This window comes from Malaclemys terrapin, chromosome 8 (assembly GCF_027887155.1).
Source record: "Malaclemys terrapin pileata isolate rMalTer1 chromosome 8, rMalTer1.hap1, whole genome shotgun sequence".
In the NCBI taxonomy this organism is placed as follows: domain Eukaryota; kingdom Metazoa; phylum Chordata; order Testudines; family Emydidae; genus Malaclemys; species Malaclemys terrapin.
This window is the reverse complement of record NC_071512.1, coordinates 67,464,716-67,486,183: the sequence shown is the minus strand read 5'-3', so window position 1 is coordinate 67,486,183 and position 21,468 is coordinate 67,464,716. Positions and strand designations below refer to the sequence as shown.

Genomic DNA, 21,468 nt, shown 5'->3' with positions numbered 1-21,468 from the left:
ACCTCATTTTAGGACCCTGACACACACATGCATAATTGATTCCTGACATCTATTTTTTTTTTTTTTTTTTGCAAGGCCACCCTTATCAAGTTATGTATGAATGAACAGAAGTGTCTTTCATCCCCCACTTGCCTCCTGGTTCAAAAGGAGCTACTAAAATAGCAGCCACAAAAATTCAACAGCCTGCCAAACGGCCTGCACACGTCCCATTCTTAAAGGCATGTGAAAGGTTGGAGAGCTCAGCAAAATTTTTATGTACGGGAGCAGGCCCAAGGAAAACTCACACGCCATAACCAATTGTGGACAGAGGATCATCTATCAGCAGACAAATGCAGGAACTCCAGAATGTCTCTCCTCAAATGAAATAATATATCTTTGAAAGCCAATGCCCGTTTTAGGCCTGAGGCCCATATATCAAGCCTGAGAGGCTTGTGGATACGCTCCAGGGCCATTAACCTTCCACCTGTTTCCCCTTGTCCTTCAGGATGAGACCCTGCCCTTGATTTTACTCCCTTCCCCTGTTCATCTTCCGACAGAGTGTAAATGTAAAGCAGAGGGCCTGTGAAATAATTCAAAGGCAATGGACCAGGGACATGGTTACAAATCTCTGCCACTGGCACTGTGACTTATGCAGGCAGTTTGTCACACATGAGCCAGGTGACCTCTGTGACATAACAGAGAAAAATATTGCCTGAGATCAAAAGATGAGATTCAGAGCACTCTAACTAACTCTGGTTTACAAAGTGATATTATACAGTGTCCGAGGATTTCCTCTTTTCCAAACAATATTTGTTCTAGTTAATAAAAGGTAGGGCAGGTTCTTTCTAATTTAAGTTCTCTCTGATCTTCTTTGAAACCCTTCCTGTAACATAAAGATTTAAATTTGTTTCCAGTAAAAGTTAATATACTTTTTTTAACACCTAAATGTGGCCTGGCAGGAAGGGATAACCACAAATTAGTCAGTGGATGTTTAATATATTAACATCAACAACATTTTCAAAATGGACTAGATACTTTTACCAAAAAAATACTTTTAAAAACCGCCTGTTATTATTGAAATGCTAAGTAATAGCAAAACTTTAAGATAACCACATTCTAGAGATAGTTTTACAATTAAAGGTCTTATAAGTCCCAAAGTGTTTATTAGAATTCAATCTGCATGATGGCTAAAACAAGATTAATATTAATATTGAAAAAGACAATGCACCAAGACAACACAACAGCTATAAATCCTTATTTTACAAAGACAAGGACTACGGGGCCAGGAAATAGTCAAATGAAACAAACCCTAATTAGAATTAATTTCTAACTTGGATTCATTATTCAAGTTGTATACTACACATGAAGTTTCCCAGCTGTTTTGTGCATTCAGGGCTTCTTCTCTGTTGGGTGCAGACTAAAGGACAAGGCCTAATACAGTCTTTCCCCTCTACCCCCTTAACTTAATGGCATGTCTGGTATGAACATTTAATTTTGTCATTTTCATAAATTAAAGATCTGTCTGTACAATCCAAGGCATGATGATGAAGTGAGAAATGTAACTGCTGCTCGATTAGTCTAAACCCCTGGTCAAATGCAGATTCAACTAAGCCTAAATCACTTTTGGCACTTGCCAACTCCTATGTGATGAAAACCTTGATTTAATTCCTGCACAAATATACACATGCACACACTCAAAAAAAAAAAAAAATATATATATATATATATATATATGTGATTTATGAATGTGTTGTGCATTATCTGGTCAGCTAATTTGTTTCATTTGTATCACATGATGAATTTGGAAGTCAGGCATGGAATTTAAACTTTTAAAGGAAATAATTTGAAGAAATAGGGCTCCTCCATTAAAACTATTCCTTTACAGTAAGTCTAAAACCATTAAAGTTGTGGGACCATAAGGGGATCTTAAAGTTCAATGTTGTGATAGTTTAATTCCCCCCACACCTGCAAAGTTGAAGATCAGCTCATGTTTTGCGGTGATAAAAGTATTTAATGCAAATAGTACTAAAGGAGTTTGTTGCAGGATACATGAAGCAATAAGAGTAAAATTACTATTACAGTAATTCTATCAAGTACTACCCCATGTCTTTGTAAAAATAAATCAACACTTTGGCTTTATAGGTTTAAAATAATTTCACTCCTGTTTGGACCCTATCATGAATATAGTCTTCTTTTTCTTTATTTTCCTATTGAAGCATGCTCACATAACTTTTTGTAGCTTCAATTTGTCACCGGATCGGAGGTTTGCCATTGCCTTCACTGGGCACAGAATCAGAGCTGAGATGTCTTAATTTTTAAACGTATCTTGAAGATTATATCACAGATTTGCAGTGTAAGAATACAGTAGGGATGCCCCTGAGTTATGACAATCATGTCTTTAACTTTCATTATGGCTCATATTGAGAAGAAATTGTTTTAATAAATATAGTCACATGGTAGGCTTGATTTCAAGTAGCTTTTCTGCATCTAGTATATTGTTAAATATGGTTGATGCATCTCTGAAAAATTAATATTTAATTTAAAAAGCACCTAGGCTAATCCATTGTCTCTTACAGTAAGTATGATCTAGTGCTTTTGCTTTTGTAATATTCATGATATTTTCAAATCAAGGCTAGCATTCTATTCTATTCTTATGAGAAGATTTTACTATTTTGAGTGTTTGATAATTTTTGAATGATTCAAAAATCCTGAAAAAATTGCCACGAAACAGAGAAGCCATTAAAATAAATTAACTGTTTTATGTACGAGAATGCTAATTTGTAACTTTTACAGAAGAAAACTGTGTCCTGAGTTTCTAGGAAAATAGATACTGTGGACCAGATTCTCTGCTAGCATAAATGGGTGCAGCACCATTGACTTAAGTAGAGTTTTATGCATTTTATAACTGTAGTGAATTTGACCCTGTGTGCTTAACATTTTCATAATAATACTGAGAATAGTCATGGCTCTGGGGAAAATGCTGTAAACATTGTTGGGTAGAGTATTACATAGATGCAAAAGCATACTGTATTTTGATTGTTTAATTCTCTATTGTTCAGTCATTTAGATGTGTAGCACCTAGCAAATGAAAAAAATAATCATTTTGGGCATGAATCACTCCTTACATTCTTTTCCATCCACAAACAATTTCAGTTGGGAAAAGTGCCACATAGTATCGACAGTGACAACAAATTGTATTGTCCAGTGAACATCTGTTTCCGACTCCCACACTGATATTGCAGGTTGGGTACTTATGAGTGAGTTAGTCTTCACAAGCTGCCTGGCCACAAAGGAACTGGAAATTACTGGTACGTTCAGCTTTTATTATTGGAACACAGGAAAACGTTATCATCATGCTGGGAAGTTCTGTATCTTTTGAAATATTGGAACTGGGGTTATGTGAGCACATAAAGCCACATGGAATACTACTTCTAAAGAGAGAGAAAAATGCCTCTTATTCAATATGTCCTTGGGTACATGTGGGCATGCAAGCTTGAGATCAAAATCCCAAAGCAGAACAATTTTTTTGTTCTCAAGATGTTAACTACAGTTACAGAAAGTTTTTTTTTTTTTAATAACAAAGCAGGAAGGAGTGCAAACTAAGGGACAGATTCTGCCAGTCTTACTCAAGTTGAGTAGTACCTTGCCACAGAGAGTCCTATTGAAATCCATGGGATTGTTTGCATAGTATAGTACTACTCAAGGTGAGTAAGGGTGGCAGAATCTGGCTCTAAATATGGTAGAATTTTGGTCCCCTACACAGAGAACGTAACTTTTTCTAATTTATGTATGGAGTGCTAAGATTAGCATCAGGATAATTAAAAATATTTATCTGACTAGATACATATATTGCTGTTTTAAAACAAAACAATATAATTTGAATAATTTATATAATTAATATGGTTTCGCCAGGGTGCTGAGGTTTAATTTTTCTTCATTGCTAGACAGTTTTTTGTGTGGTCTATGGAAAGGCAGGTCATGTTCCATAGTGACTGGGATAGTAAAAGAAAGAATAGAAAGGATGGTCCTGGTAGACAAGGAAATATGCTAGGCACTGTACAAACATATAACAAAAAGATGGTCTCTTTGATGTCATTTTCTGCAGCAATTTAGGTTTTCCAAAGAGTAACAAGTCTTGGCAGCGTGGGTCTAATTCATATTAAAAATTACTGCCTCAATGTTTTGGGCATAAAATAGTCTAGCCATGCTTTTTATGAGGAGTTGTTCTACTGCATAAGTTATAATTATTAAATAGAGGCCCAGAGAATCCCTTCTGTGAGCAGATCTCTTCCAAGCTGCACAGAAGGGGGAGACAGGGAGTTCTATATCTGTGGCACTGTTTCCCCCTCTCTAGCACCCTATGAAGTCCCTCTGAATGGAAGGGACTCTACCAATTGTGGGAATGGATACCAAGTTAAGTGAGAATGGAGCACAAGACAGGCTACTCTGCACATCATCATCATTTGTTAACCGCTGGATTTCTTTGTTGAAACTTGGGGGAGACCTAATAAGAGTTTGGATTGGTTACCTCTGGACATCTTTGTGGCTGTTACTGAGCTCCAGAAAGGAGGCCACTGGAATATCACAGCGGCAGAGTTTGTCCATGCAGAAGATCCCCTTCCCACAGATTTGCAGCTTCAAGAGGGATGGGAAGCTTTATCCACCTCCTCACCTCACAACCCCACAAATTTCTCTCCCTTGAGAGGATGATTCACAGAGCCGTCTCAGGGGGAAGCTCACAGAATTTTTCTGGCCCTCTGCTGTGGGTTTTTCTGTGGAGGGATGCAAACTGGCCCATAGATATAAAGGGCTAAAAATGCTTCTTCAGGTGGCAAAGCTGGTGCTAATACAGTTTTCAAGAGGCAGAGAAATGAAAGAGAAAAGGGGTGAATATTTGGGAAGATGGAAACGGGTGAATAATGTCTTATAAAAATATAATAGTGAGAGATTTAACAAGGGAACTCCTATCAAAGAAACCAGGCAGACACTACACACTAAATTCTAAATATACATATGTAGGACCTAAGCCTGCACTCCTTATTCAGACAAACTCCCATTGACTTCCATGCAAGTTTTCTCCCAGTAAGATATGTTAGACTGAGTCCACACCCGCAACATTACTCACACTGATAATCACTAAGGGCAAGGTTGTTATTTTCTCAATCACCCACCTACGGCGCAAGGGGGTATAGATGCCTCTCAGCGTCCTTGTACTGCATACCACAGCGGTATGCTTACCTCCCAAGTCCCCACCCTCACCTCCTCTGCAAGGGGGGAATCAGAGAATGAATGATGACAAAAGGCTTGTCTTCACTGCTAAAAAAAAAAAAAAAGCTGTGTTTTTAATCTCAGGGTAACTAATGTACATGATCTACTTTGAGGTAAAATCATAATGAAGACCAGGCACTTCAATTTTACTGTGGGGTTAACTTGCCATAGTCAGACTTATACTTCTACCTGGGGTTACTCTTAGTGAATTTACCTCCTGGTAAAACTAATGTGCCTGTGTTTTTACCTCAAACTAGCTCACATTCATTAGTTACCCTGGGGTTAAAAAAACCCACAGCTTTTTTAGCAGCGAAGACAAGCCCTCAGAGCCACAATTCACAGCACTGTCCCTTACTTAGGGCAGATTGTGAGGTTACAATATGACCCTAAATATTCAGCAATAAATACATAAAAGTAATCAGTTGAGACAAGTAGACCATGCTCATTTTAGCACTAGAATAATTTTTCGTCACATCCAGTGTCACTTAGGAAGGATGATATTTCCTGTATATGGGAAACATGCCAGTAAAAGAATTTTCTTGGCAAAGAAACAACATGGAAATGTCCTTTTAAAATCAGTTAATAGCCACAGAACTCTTGAGCTAGCTAGAACCATTTCCTATGCTATGGAAAGAACATTTGAATAAGGTTAGCCAAGACATTTCACCCTCCCCCCCATCTATTTCTGGATATCTTCTTTTGTTCACCCTTTGCTAATTATAGTGGCCTACCCTAGGTGATATTTATAGTCTTAAAAGATTTGCCTGACTTTCTGAACACTTTATTCATGTATATTTCCTGTGTTTATTGTTGCGTTAGCACATTATTAATTAAATTTATTTGATCCAAGATTTTATTTAGCAACAAACTTTTCAAAGCTACTTTTCTTTCTACAAATGAAAGAGCTGTGTTTAGATGTAAACATAGCATTTTTCTATTTCTGTATTAATAAAGACAAATTTTTGTTTCTTTCCAAATACAAGAGTGACCACTATAGGAATCTCCAGAAATAGAGGAAACAAATATTCCTTTTTTCAGTAATGTGTTTATTCAGTGTCTTACTTGAACTTTTCTTGTAAATTGCAATTGTTTTAACTATTGGTACTTTATAAGGACACAAGTATTCAATATTTTTAAAATTATCCAGTTTTATTTGATTTTACCAACAGTATATCTATCTATCATGCTTCTAAGTCACTCATCACCATAATATTCATGAGAAATACAAATTAATTTCTTTCTTTCTTGTATGTGCCTTATACTTGTCCTGACAACCTAATAGTAGTGACTCCAGTTGCAACTGCTTATGACCAATGTTTAAAATGTGTAAATAAGGTACATTTGGGGGCAAAACTTGTACCATGCCTTTTAACTCTATTGAAATCAATTGGGTTAAGAGAAGTTTTGGAGGAAAGCATGAGAAAATGATCAATGATTTGCTATTCAATAGGGGCTGCTCCTTGATAGCTAGCATTACCTCAAATTTACCACTGGTCAGTAACAAGGGGAATTGCACATGTGTGGAATACAGACCTGAACAGGTGGTAGCCTAACTCCTTATCCTACTTATCATATGCTGTCTTGAGTGTGTATCCCAGTTATCTTGCAACTGGGCAGACATAATGGACTTTGTCTAAAATGGCTGCTGTGCATTGCAAGATCAGGAGCAGGAAATTCATCCCAAACCACTCCTCAGTCTATTCTGAAGCCTTACATATTCCCTTCTCCTGCCTTTGTGCCAAGGTGGAAAATGGAGGGGAGATGGGAGCAAAGGGAATGGGTCAGTGTGTGTGAGTTGGGTGAAATTCACCCCTCTGCAGGAGGCCGGCGCTAGGCTTATACACCACCTCAGGCCTACTTAAGTCTAGTTTGCAGGGTTTATGTAGTGCATAGGCCTTGGTTTGGCCCTCTGTACAAGAGTGAATTTCATGCAGGGTGCAGAAGCTTGTGCAAGATACAGATTATCTGACAGGTCTGCACTTGCGGTGTCTCTGTGCACTTGTGGTGTACAGAGTCCTTCCCCTGCCCCCTTTTGCAATGCATAAGATTGACCCTATGCTGTGACCATCAATGAAATGGAAATAGACTTGCTGTCAAACAGGTAGATTTGAGATTTTAATCTGTACACTAGTTGCTGTTAGGGTAATGCATCCCTGAAATATATTGCTTTTGTTCAGCAAATAATTGATATTTTTTTTCTCATTTCAGGAAGAAGTCATTTCAACAACTAGGCCACAGTTCTGTACTTCCTTACTTAGGCAAAATTCCTATTGATGTCAATGGGGGTTTTGTCTGAGTGAGGGCTGCATGTCTATTTCTGTTCAACACACAAGGTATTGCAATCCTACATCCTGCTGCCAAGCTGAATTGACAGAGCAGTGCATTAAGAGACTATAAAGTACAAATTTAATGATAGTTTAAGAGTACTTTTAAAAAAAATTAGTCATTTTTGCAGAAGTACAAATGAAAGAGCCATTTCAAATGAATGTTACGATATGGAAAGCCCACAAGTAAGCAAAATGTACTCGAATTTAGTATTAACTCCTCTTCATTCTCTGAATATAAACGGTACTTACTTATAAACCTTAAAACCACTAGAACAAGGTAATTAGACGGGTTTTTCATTAGAAAATCAATCAGAAAACAAACAGGAAGTTAGAACATTCAATTCCCAAGAGCTTTCTTTTAACAAAAATATTTTTTACTATTTGGCTTTTTAAAAACTGCTCATACTAGAAGGTTCAGGGGAAAAGGGAATAATTAATAGAAGTGAGCAAATAATTGATTTTTCATTTCAATGGCTGAACAGAAAAAAATCTGAAAAATAATTTGATTTGTTTTGAACTGAAACTAAATTTTTTAAAAGGTCTTTCTTGCCAAAACAAAACATATTTTTTTTGTTCGGGTCAAATGAAACATTTCCAATGTCGATTTGAAACAACATTTTGAAATTGAATGTTGATTCAAACCAATATATCATTTTGAAAATGTTATTTCAAAGCTAAATGTCAAATATCAATACAAAATATTTCAGTGTTTCCAACTTTTTTTTCAGGTTTCTTTTCTGACTGAAACTAATTGTCAAATTTGACCCAAAGTCATGAATAGTTTTGGTGCTGCAGTAAATTAAATATTCACCGGAAGGTTTGCCTGATTTAGTAATTACATAACCATGTTATTCATCATACCTCACTGCAGGATTTGTCTTACACCTATGTTAACAGAACAACAAATTTGGACATAGTCATTGTATTAAGTGCTACTCTAAAGTTTGGCTGATTGTTTTGTGTTAATAGATTAACATTGGAAAAAATTAAATAGACACTGTAAAGTCCACTCAGATATAAGTTAATTATCGAAACGATCACACCTCCACTTTGTGTAATGAAGCTATGATGGATTTCACATCAAAAGTGAAACTTGCTCTGTGGAGGTTGTTTTTGCTCCTGAGAAAATAGGTAGAGTAGTTAGCACGAAAAATAATTAAGCAGCTGAATTCACTTTCCACTGCATGACTTTACCTTCTGCTTGAGTTTGCGAGTAAAGCTGGCAATAATTTGAATGCTCAGAAATTGAGGGTGGGTAATGGAGCAAAGCTTGAAGGATTCAATAAATGCCAAAAATAATTTAAAAAATCTAGGGGTCAGATCTTTGGCTAGTGTAAAATGGTACAGCTTCAGTGAAATAAATGGACTCATGCCATTTATGGACCAGTAAATAGACCCCAATGAATGATCTGCCCCCTAATTTATATTGACTAAAACTAAGAAATTCATTCTACATCTTTGTTCCTTCCTGCCTGTGGGGCTTAAACTGATTTTTATAGTGCAATCTTAAAATCAAAGATGGAAAAGACATAGTAAGTCATCTAGTTCACTCCTCTGCATATGTTGAATGGTTCTCTATAGTATACAGCTGTATACTTTGTGCAGACCAGTTTTAAATTACTCAAGCAATAGGACTTTCACCGCTTCCCCTGAGAGACTATTGCGCAGTTTGTTAGCTCTTGTCATTAGGGAATGTTTCTTGACAGTCAACCTAAATTTTCCATTTCTTAGTATCACTCTATTACTCCTACTGCAGTTAGAACACAGTTCTTCACTGTCCTTGGTGTTTGCTTCATTCAGATACAGCACTTCTATGTGCTTATGTGGTTCCCGAGGTGGTGGTTTGACCAAACTCTGCATATGCAGTTCTTTTAATCTATCTTTAAAGTCAGTTTCTCCAATCTCAATTACTACTGCCACTCTTCTCATAGTTCCCTCCAGTTTGTCAATATTTTTCTGCCCCATGAATTTAATGCATTATTCTAGGGGTTGCCTCCAAACTGTATATTAGTATACAGAAAGATAATCATCTCCCTACTATGTAACAACATGTCACCTCTACATATGAAGCATAAAGTCACATTGGCTAGTACCAAAGGAGCGAAATCCCCACTCCTTTGAACTTAGTAAGAGTTTTGCCATTGGCATCTAGGAGGTCAAGATTTTACCTTAGGTGTAGCAGTTTCTAGGTGCAATGGGTTAAATTAAAGATGCCCTTAAATCTATATCTCCTTGATAGAACTGGATGAGAAAACTTTCAATGTAACTGAAAACAGCCTCCTCTCCCCCTCAAAATTATTTTCATTGTTTGCATAAAACAGGGCATTTTGGTCTCATATAGAATTTTGCAAAGCTGAAAGGAATTTTTTACAAGGATAAACCTTCCACCATGAAACTGTAACATTCCTCTGTGACAGGACAAATATGTGATTTTCCCCAGGACTGGAATTTCTTCCTTTTTTCACGGTTATAAAAGTTGTGTCATTTAACAGAGAATGAAATTGCACCCTACATCAGCACAGCAAATAATAGTCCAAATAATAGTCTGGAAGATTGTGGACCATATCATATCCTTCTCTAGCAGCACCAGTGCAAGGGGCATGGAGGTGGTGAGTGCTGCCTCTGTGGCACGCCCCAACATTTGTGTGTGAAGTGGGACGGGCGATGGGTGCAGAAGTTGTTACGTCTCCCTACCCACCCTATGGTTCTTTAGTAGATAACTTGATGCTGATCTAGTCAAACTTAATGCAGTTTTCCACCTCCATGAGAAGGAACATTCCCCAGCTGGGAGAATCTGGGTTGAGCAACCAGTACAGAAGTGGTAGAATGTACCCTTGAGGGGAGTACCATTCTCTCCTCAATTTTACTCAATGGAGCAGATTTTCAAAGGTATTTGGGAGCCTAAAGATGAAGAGAGATGCTACTGGGATTTTTCAGAAGCATCTAAGCAGGCTTGATAAAAGCAAAGGAAACTAGGCACCTAACCTGCCTACCTGTTTTTGAAAATTGTACTAGGTGCCTATCTGCATCTTTAGGCACCTAAATACCTTTGAAAATCTGGCCCAATATTCATTGCAGCCCACTTTCTGATCAAGGGCCCAATCCTTGCTTGGATTGACTTTAATATTGTTTTTGCTTGACCAAAGCCTACAGAATGAGGTCCTTAAAGAGCAGCATCTTTTCATTCTAATCTGGATGGGTAAACATCTCCCATGTAACAGTTCAACGTTCAGTGCAAATAGTTGCCTTGAGCTTCTGATTATGCACCTCAGTTTTGAAAGGGAAAGTTAAACAAATGGAAATTCGGAAATTCCTTTACATGTCATGTTTCCAGCTAATTGCTGTACTGCGTGCCTTTGCTTATCACATCAGACCCTAGTTCTAGGGTGGACTGGATGCCTCATGGCATCATCAGTAGCTCAAGTCCTGCTCAGTTCATAAATGACTAAACATCATTATCACCTGTTGGCTATTCACTAAGGTAGGTTGGTGAGTCTGTCTACTCTAGTGGAAAGTGTCTATCTCAAACATACCCCATTAAGTGGCATGTTTGTGGGCTGCCTCAGCACAAGCCCTGCAGTAATTGGGCATGGAAGATCAGCTTTCTTATCACCCCAAGAAAGCTTGGGATCAGGACTGAATATAGTGTTCAAGAAGGATGTCAGAATGACGGCCCTAGATACTGAAATCCTGTATTTACCCTTAGAACAGATACAGCAAAGACAGTGGCAAAGTAAACTTCCACACACACCGCACTGACTGAGAAGGCTCACCTGTAGATGGTGTGTGTAGCTTAGTCTCCATGCTCCATCAATCCTTGTCCTCTCTCGAGGCTTTTCCTTTTGTAATATTGATTTTACCACTGCCTTCCAAGTCTTCTCAGATAAAAATGTCAGTATGAACAATTGTTTTTCATCAAAGTACACTCAGCGTTTGTCAATGTAAAGTTTTTTTTAAATGAGTAATTCTTTTGGTTGTACAAGATTAATACTTTCAGCCAATATTTCTTCCACACAATTTGAGAAACAGACTAAGAATGAAGGCAATTCCTATTTCCATATCATGGAATCCGTTTCCTAAGCTTGACCAGAAATCCACGACTATACATGACAGCATGTTAACTAGCTAATATAACCATTGATACTAAGGGAAATCCTGAACCTAAATGTTTTAAACAGCAGAACTGTTCTCTCCTTATTTGCTCTGGAAGATCCCTGATTGAAAGAACACTGCAAAAGATTCCTTTCATCAGCTCTGTTAGTTACATTTCCTGCTTTGATAAATGTAAGTACAAGAAAAATCTAAAGCACTTCAAGCTACCCAGTTGCATTTGATTAGTTAGGCTGAATAATGTAACAGTCTTTCAGCACCCAAAGGAAAACTTTTTGAGTTCCACTGCTAATATTTTTCTCCACAAATAAATATAGATTTCCTACTCTATATAATTATCTTATAAGAGATAACTTAATATTTCCTGAAGTTCTGTAATTCAATTTTTTTTTATGGGTTCTGTTTTGGGATGTTTGATTTATTTGTTTGGAATTAGAAATTTGGAATTAAAGGTGATGTATGAAGTATTGTCTGTAATGTTTTTCGATGGAAGATGTAGCCCAGTAATTTTGTTGATTCTGTCCACATTATACTTTGTACCACATTTAGAACCCATTTTAGTTTCTGCTAACTGTTGTACTGATGGTGAGCATGGGATCTAAATTTATTTAAATGGCTTTTGCCCAATGGCCATCTGTCTCTGCTACCAGGGTAAACAAATTTCAAAGTGTTTATACAGCAGAAGTAGCAGAGTAGACTGGGTCCTATGGAACATAAATTGTCAAACCTTTGTTTCTTAGAGAATTTAAAACCGCGGAAGAAATATAATTTAAGTCAAAGAGCCAAATGCAATTTTGGTGCAAGTGTGGGCATCTTCACTGACTTAGATGAAATTAGACCCACTTACAGCAAGGAGAATTCTGGCCCTGAACTGATTCTGTCAGAAATCACTGGATTGTCCGACTCAGTCTACAAACTCTGGATCCATGGTTGTGCAGGAATAAAGGGCACAGTATTCTTAACCCAGCTCTGCGCTGCCCTGACCAACCCTGAAGACAGTAAATATATTAGAAAATGGACTAGCACCTTCTCCAATGGTGCAAAGCCACTTACGGAGAGGCCCTCCATAAATCTGGTTTTCCCTTTTCCCCTGCACAGGAGAAACAAAGGCTCCTGTAGCCCCAGGTGAGCATTAACTCCAATGGAGTTGCCACACAAAAGTTGAAGTCCAAAAACCATCATTGCTAGAGGGCTTAACTAAGAAAGCAGCTTCTGGACAGCCCTCTTGGGGGTCTCTCCTGTACCAGCCAGGAGGGGAGAAAAGAACTTTGTCCTAATAAATGCGTCCTCTCAATGTGTTTTAAAACTGGGTATGTTCAAGATACTCATTCCAATTTTAAATTGCATGCTCACCTTGTAAGGGTCTCACTTCCTCACTATTATCCTGTCTTGACTACATTACCAAATTGTCATCAACATAATAAAAATGATCATCTTAATGACAAAGAGGTATGGGTGAGGGTGGAGGGGGAGGGGGGACTTACCCCATTGTGACAACAATACATAGATTAAACTCTTCTCAGATCAGCCCCTACTCCTCAAAGGTCAGTTAAATGACATATTGATATCATTTCTTTCCAGCAATTTAATGAAGGAAAAGTAGTGTAAAACAGGAGAAAATGGGGCAATACTTGAAGTTGCAAAAGTGACAAAGAGGAGCGCCCTGGACAAGGAGAGGGGATTTATGTAAATGTGGCTTTGTCTACTTTGTGTAAGCATGGTTTACATGCCAGAATCCTCCTTGCTGTAAGTGGGTATAATTTCATCTAAGTCAGGGAAGCTGCCCACACTTGCAGCCGCTTGCTAAATACCTCACAACACATTAAATGGTAGGAGCCGTTGTCTGGCTTATAGGAAAAATGTGCAACTTGTGGAGCTGAGGGACTACCTAGGTCCACCCCTGGTGCAGGAAAATCCCTGTCTAACCTGAACCAGGCAGAGCTGCACCAACCCTCCCCCTGCACATACCCCTTTTCCCCCAGAAGTAGTTAAATGCCATGATCTGCTGTGGTCATTATGCTAGTTACTCCTTTCTTAAAGGGCTGGGAAGGACTTTTTCCCTCACTGCCAGATTGGCCAAGGCAAGGTGGGTTGTTTTCTTCTTCCCACAGCAGGATGGGATCTTAGTTTGGGTGGACATGAAACAGAGGTTAGGCTATAATGTCACAACTCATTATGTAAACATGAGGCAGATGTCCACTGCAGGTACTCCATAGGGAGGGGATACAGTGTTCAGATAACATGGATTGGCAAAGAATTTAAAGGAGATATTCTTTAAAGGAGAGGAAACGGGTTTTGGGACTCCTATGATTGGTACAGCTGACAGCCAACCCATCCTCCTTTGTAGCCCCCCCCTTTAACTCTTTTTTGAGGTGGGTGGGGGGGCCCAGCAGCAGATTATCTGGGGACCAGAATAAGTAAAGGGGGGGGGCTGACATCAACCCCCTAACCTTTAGTATATGTAAATGATTATGGGATTACCTGTGCTGTATACTTTTACGTGCTGGGTACTCCCTAACATTTAGGAATAAAGTTGCGGCCTAATTAAACCACATCCAGTGCCTCCTGTCCTTCTGGCATAGCTGGATAATGGGATTTTGTGTCCATATACTATTTTCACCTATAATATCCACTCTCCAAATTATTGGAAGAAGTTGAGATAAACATTATATCCTTGCCTTTTAGGTACTACCAACCTCAGTTAATTTTTGGAGCCCAGGGCCCTTGCTACTTTCCTGGATATTATGCCACAGCATAATCAAGATGAAAGCAATTTAATAGCTCCTGGCTCATGGAAGTGTTATTGTCTTCCTGAGTTATGTAGCAACAGAGGCTGTTCCCCATTATGGAGCGGGGAATACGTTAGCTTTGATAGCAGTTGGTGAATTCTGTGGTTGACTAACATTTTGATCAGGGAAGATGGAGGCCACTGGAACTTTCTGTATCCAGTCTTGGGGCCATGCAGTCTTTGGACCAAAGAAACTTTTGCAATGTTTTCTTTTTAGCCTTGCAAAGACCTTTCTCCTGGATAGCACAGCCTGCTACACAGCCATCATCTAGGCTGTGCTATCCAGGAGAAAGGTCTACACACAAGATATAGTTATGTTTGAGATATTAGCAAGATGTTGAAATCAAAGTTTCCAGACTCCAGCTAGTCACTTGGAGCTAGATTTTGACATCCATATTCCCGGATGCGTAGTACTTTACTTCACGAGTGGTTCCATTAATTTCAGATAGGACAACTTTTAGAATAAGGTGCTACTCATTGTAAAACTGGCAGAATCTGGCCCTTAATAAGTAAGATTAAAAGTCTTAAAACATTACATTTTCTTAATATCATTTCACTACCAAGCTTGAAAAGTATTTGTTATGCATGCTTTATAGTTCATTGCCGCAAATGATAATGAACATCATTTGAAGACTCTAATGACTCCCTTCTCTTTTTCTCCAACATGGAAAGGATGATCCCCAAAATTTAACTCATGCATGGATTGAAAAGATCTTTAACTTCATTCCAAAGATCTGAAGAGTCCAGTACAATGCAAAGAGTGTGCTACAATATATCATTTAACTGACCTTTGAGGAGCAGGGTCCAAAATGAGGAGTTTAATCTATGTATTATTGTCACAACAAGGTAAGTCTCTCTCTCTCTCTTTTTTTCCTGGTGTAAGTCTACTACTCTCGTGGTAGGTGTTTCCTGTTGTATGTATGTCATGGACAACAAAAGAGATGTTGGCATTTTGATAGAACAGATACACTCAGAGGAAGATGATCATGGATAAACTGAATGGAAATTTCAAGACATAACCAATTTAAAAGTAAATATGCATTTATTATCATGTGAGGTGATTTAAAATAATAATTATAAAGGGAAAACTTAAAATAATGAACAAACTTCAGCGCCATTTCCCCAAGGATGAGCTAAGACAGCAATTTGTCATCATGTCTCCTTTTCAGTCTCCTGAGTTAAAGGATATTTAAGCTTTCTGGCTCCAAATCGGTAGGGTTGGGACAAAAGAAAAGGTTCCCTCTTTCTCGTGCATCAAAGAGATGAGCATGTAACAATGGGTTTGGAAGGAACCGAATGGCTTGCCAGCAATCTGTTTAGTAATTTGCACCCATTTGTGTAAGATGTGATCTATATGCATCGGATCATTATGAATTTGTTACTAGCCACTATTTATGCAGAGTTTTTTGTTTCATCTCTTGTGATTCCCTCATCCAAGGGAAACTGTTATTCCCAGACCTCTTTTTATGCACCTGTCTAACCTGCAATGGATCTTCAAGATTCATACTTTAAACTTGGAGAAGTAGGAATAATAAGAGATACATTTTCTCATTCTTATACATACTTCTCATGCTTCTCAGCTGTGAGTATTGATCTGAATCAGTTGAGAATGGCAAGACTAGGGCTAATTCATTTGGCAATCTAGGCCCTTTTTCCCCACAAGTGCCTCCCACTGCCATACTGCACTTGAGTTATCCAAATCATATCCACAGGCCAAATATGCTTCCTTCAGTATTCATGCTCTGTGGAGCATTCTGAGATGTCTGCTCCTCTTGCACTGACCAGGAGTGGACACCTGAAACTGATGCAAGAGGTGATAGGGAGGGGGGACCTGGGAAGGAATCCACACTCCGATAGGGATATAAGTCCTGCTATAATGTTGTTTCTCTCATCTTCTTCTAGCAGCAAAGGGATATGCTGTTGTCTTTCACTCTAGGACCTGATCCAGTGAAGTACTGAGCACCTACAACTCCCACTGAAGTCACTGGGAGTTGAACATGCTCAACATTTTGCAGGACCTGGGCCATAAAATCCATCAGGTGTGGAGTGATTTCCTATATGTGCTGGTGTGCTTCATTATCTTGTGATTGTCCAGGGATGCTCTGTGGTTTAGTAGCTCATTGTCCAAGAGGAAGATCTCTGTCAGCAGATATTAAACTGTCTGAAGTATAAGGTCCTATGATGTAAAAGGTACAAATATTAAGATGAAGAAAGTGCCTTTAAAAAAGCCTATTTAAAAAAATCTGCTTGCTGGATACAGAATGTACGTAGTCCCCATACTTTTATAGTCTGGAAAAGTTGGTTCTCTCTTGTATGGAACAAGTTCCTGCATCTTGTGTGGTTACTATAGTGGATGGAAGGGATAAAGAGACTCTATAAGGCTGATGCTGGAGGTAATGGCTGTCTCCTATAACTGTCCTCACTACAGCCATCTGAGTAGTTAGTCTTCATACGCACTGGGTTTTGGGATAACAAAAGATGAATGTTTAAGGAACATCTGTTAAAGATGTTTTCAGATTATCATTTGATAACTCCATAATAATTTTAGGCCAAGTCCTGCCATTTTTACTCACATTGAGTAGTATCTTACTCTGTGAATAGTCTCAATGATTTCAGCGGGTATTCCTCAACGTAAGAGCAGCAGGGTCTGGTCCTTTATAAATAAACTTGACTTTTAGGAAATGGTTTGCTAAAAGTTTATTGTTTCTACATTTTATAGAAACTTAAAATTATTTAAAACAGAGCATATGGCTTATTATAAAATCTTAAATAATTTATATTTGCGAATAAATCAGATGAAATTAGACATTTATTTTCCCTTTTTAAATCACCTTCCCTCTAAATGACTTTCCTCATCATTCAGGCTGAGTATGCAGTGCTCCTGTAGCCACCCTCATGAATGGAGTGGGAACAGACATCTGAGGTCAGAGTCACCCATACTCCAGTTGCCTGGGTAGCACAATGAGGTTCCCTTAGCTTCCTTTGAACTGGTCTTCAAAGATCACTCCAAATGTGTCTTAGCATCATCATGCTTATAACAGCCAACAATTCTGATGCAGGTATTCTGTACCTGTGCCTTTTTTAAGAGAGTCCCCCTTCAGTGCTCCTGATTCACAAGAGAGGTTTCAGAGCTCAGTGAAACTCTGCAGCAGCAGTTCTATTAGCATATTGTATTATCTTCCCTTGGCTACAGAGTAAGCCTGCAAGGAACCAATGACTGTCACAAGGCTGGACAACAAATGATGTTGAAGCAACAGCATCTCCCTGTGTAGCAGAAGGAAATGCAGAAACAGGCACTAGAGCAGGAAGTTTCAGAGGTGGATTTCAATGTGTCTTCTCATTTGGGGACACAAAGAGACAATTTGTTCATTCCAAAGCTATCCCCCTATTAAGCTAGTAGTTATAGAATGCTCTTGTTTACCACCACCCCCAACACTCTGGGCCCAATGTTTGGCCCGCCCATCCCTAGTCCTTCTATGCCAGACCAATTGCACAATAGGGCCATAAAGCTGCCCTAACAAATCAACTGGGGAATCCCTTGGTGTGAGGGAATTCCTGGGTATCATAGAGCTGTCATTCATGTGTGAGGGTGTGTTAGGGGTTCCAGCTGTTTAGTGCTCCAGCAAACCTTGGCCCAAGGAACAGCCTCTCTAAGGGGCTGTTCCAGCCAGCATGGGTTAAAGCAGTCCATTGGTACCTCTAGGATCAGGGGAGTGCAAAGGAGACCTTAAGCCACCTTTGCTTGCTCTTCATCAGGTCCTATGCTCCAGTAGTACACAGTAATTTTGGGGCTGTATATACATAAGTGTATAAAGTATTTTTTTCCCCATATGTAACCACAATAACAGGACCAATTAGGTAAATGCTACCTATAGTGGTGTAACTTGCATACAATATACTCAATGGATGTATTCAGAAGAGTAAATGATTTGTGATCAGAGGGAGATACATTAAATATAAAAAAGGCTGATTAGCGCCCAGTCTTTCTGATATCCCACATAATAAGCTAAAATAGCAAAATCAATTGAAAGTTTATTCTCATTATAGGAAACCTACATGAAGCCGAAGTAAAGTAAGCAAGTGTGATGCATTTTAACAAAACAAATCATATTCTCTTGCTTAAAAACCTGTATCTAAAATAATATGAGCTTTTTACCTACCTTAAGTTCTCTAAAAAAGATGCTACTCCTTGCCCACTCAACAATGGAGAAGAGGGTTTGGTCAGCCATTTTACACATAAGCCCAAATGTATTGAGCTTTTCATGTTTGCTTCTGTTAGCTTGCTCCTGCTGCAAATATGCCATGATCTTAGCCTGGACTTGTGGCTCATCTGGCTCGCACTTCAAGAGTTCCAATATCAGATGTGGAATACTTGCCGGTGAGCTTGTCTGATAACTATCCATGTATGAGTAGCCCATTATTGACTCTGGAGAGCTAGTGTAAGGGTCAGGGTACTCAGACTTGATAGCACGGCTTGGAAAGTGGCCGTAGGTTTGGTAACCTTGTAGGCTGCCATGAGGCGGCATTGTCATGCTAATTGGAGAGGTTACAAAGGGACTTCTGTCATAGTCTGTAGGAGGCAAGGCAGTATGGTTCAGAGGTAGGCCTTTGGAAGCAGAGTGGATATTCTGGATTGCAGAGGATATTGTCAGGTCAGTGGGCATTGCTTGGATCACTTGAGTCATGGCTTCCAGTTTAAGTCCATTTGCTCGGATAAGAGCTTTCTTCTGCTGCTTCAGTGCCCTGTCTCTCTTGTACATTGGTCCAAATTTATTTCGACCCCCACGCATTCGGTCAGCTCTCACAGCTGTTGGGGAAAAGAGAAGGAAGTAAGATATTCATTAAAACTTAAGCAGATAACACTCTTGAGTTGAACACACGTTTAGAGAAGAGTGGCAAGACAGCAGCGCTCCCTTACTTTACTTTGATCAAAATAGCACGAAGATTCCAAAAGGAAAAAAAAAATCTTTTGATATAATGAATTTTAATTGTCTTAGTTATCTATTGGACAAATCTTCTTAACATGTATGAACTCATTGTTTAGGTCATTTAAGATGTAATAATTAGGGACAAACACAGTGGTTGGCTGCAGAAATTTCACACATCATGAGATAACGTGATTCCTGTTGAGATCTCATAATTTTTTTTAACTGCAACCCATGGTATCATTAGGAAAAAATGGCTTCTGTCCAGAACTCATCTGAGAAGTATCCTGAGGGCCATGTTATCTCATGATAATCATTCCATTACTGTATACCACCACTATACAAAAATTGTCTGAAATGTAAGCTGTAAAATGCTCAATAGGCATAAAGGTGAATCTTGTTTCCTTAGCAAAAATTAAAGATTATTTCCTTTATGGTTTATGTATATTGTTGCAAATGTTTAAGAAATATTCCTCATTTTCTAGAGATGTTTTCAAATGCAATTTGAATAGGCATAGAGAAAGCTGCCCACTTGTCATACTCCACACAGAAGGTTGAACTGACTCAGAAACTATTGACAATGTTATAGCTTGTAATATCTCTGGAATTAGAAATAATTAAAACAAATCTACTTCAACAGCTGCCTCGGGAATCATATTGGTGGTCTTTGTCACTGCAGTATGTGTCACTATGGCATATATCTAATGGACTAGCGAGTAGTTCTCGCCAAGCCCACCCTGCCCAATGGCAATTAGATAGAAACAGGAACCTTTGACAGCTTGGTGACATGTTGAGACTGCTGAGATTGCTGGAGGTTAAGTTCTTGAGCTTTTTATCTTAGGGATTAGTGTAACATTAAAAATTTATTATGAATCCTAGGTACACAATACTATAAATTATCATGAAGACTTTAACAATTAATGATTTTTGGTATAGACAGTAATTTATGAACTAGAATTCAAGTCCATATATCACTATCAGGGAAATACATATATAAATGTTACAGGCATTTACAATTATGAAAGCATGTGTTCTTCCAATTTTCCAGATAGAGAAAGAGAAGTTGTACAGATGTGACAGAAGGATATAAAGATAAATCTTTTATAGTCAGTCTCTCTCTCTCTCGGTTTTAGTTAATGCTGTAGTTAAGGCATTTTTTGCTGCTAACACTATCCCTTATGCAGGAAACTGAAAAGTCTTATAGAATATTTTGCTGATAAATGTAACATATATATTAGCATCCTTCTCAAAACATGCTGCACGTTATAGGTCAAATTCCACCCTGAGATACTTTGATTTCAGTAGGAGTTGCACAAAAGTGAGTTGTATGTAATCATATGAGAACAGAATATGGCCCTGTATGATTATCTGTAATTAAAAACAGTTAGAAGTATCAGTTAAGCAATATATTTTCAACCTGCTGATAAATGTCCATACTGACAAAAACATTCCAAATGACTTGTTATTTTACCACTAGTTTTCAGAGGGATATACTGCAACCCAAGATGTTCAGCTCAGTGTAATATACCAGTTTTATCTGTGCACTGTGGGCAAATGTAACGAGTGTTGTATTTACTAAATTGTGTGAGGCGGTCTGTATATTTGAATGCATATTTGCATTTATATCTACATATTTCCATTGTAATACTGGCATGATCCTGCAGTCTTAACTTAGGCAAAACTTATTCATTACAATGAGAGTTTTGCATGAGTATAGAAGGTTCAATTCTGATCCTGCATTTCTTACTCAGGCAAAATTCCCATTGACTGTAGAATCTGTGCCTAAGTGTAAATGATATGTTTAGAATGTGTTGTGCTGAAGTGTCAAGATTTTCTTACTAGCCTCTTGACAGTAATTTTGCATTCTGTTATTTCAATAGACTCTTGTAGTATTACCATTCTTCTCTGTGTGTGAATGATCTTTCTGAACTCTGAAAACCCACTCTAAAATCTCTCATTTCCTTTAAATTTTTCAAGAAATCTCATTGTGAAAGTATACCTATTCATAATAGCTTTACGACATACTTTTAGAGATTATTTTACCCATATTTTAGCTCAATTCTTCAGTCAC

At 38.3% G+C, this 21,468-nt stretch overlaps 1 protein-coding gene across 3 annotated transcripts in view; it reads right to left on the bottom strand.

Annotated features, from left to right (window-relative positions):
• Window positions 1-21,468, bottom strand: part of NR5A2 (nuclear receptor subfamily 5 group A member 2) — a 126,201-nt gene that overhangs the window by 85,195 nt on the left and 19,538 nt on the right. For all 3 annotated transcript variants that reach the window (XM_054038332.1, XM_054038334.1, XM_054038333.1), the window contains one exon: window positions 18,633-19,279. In XM_054038332.1, coding sequence (XP_053894307.1) covers window positions 18,633-19,279 — 647 coding nt within the window. The remainder of the gene's footprint in view (window positions 1-18,632; window positions 19,280-21,468) is intronic.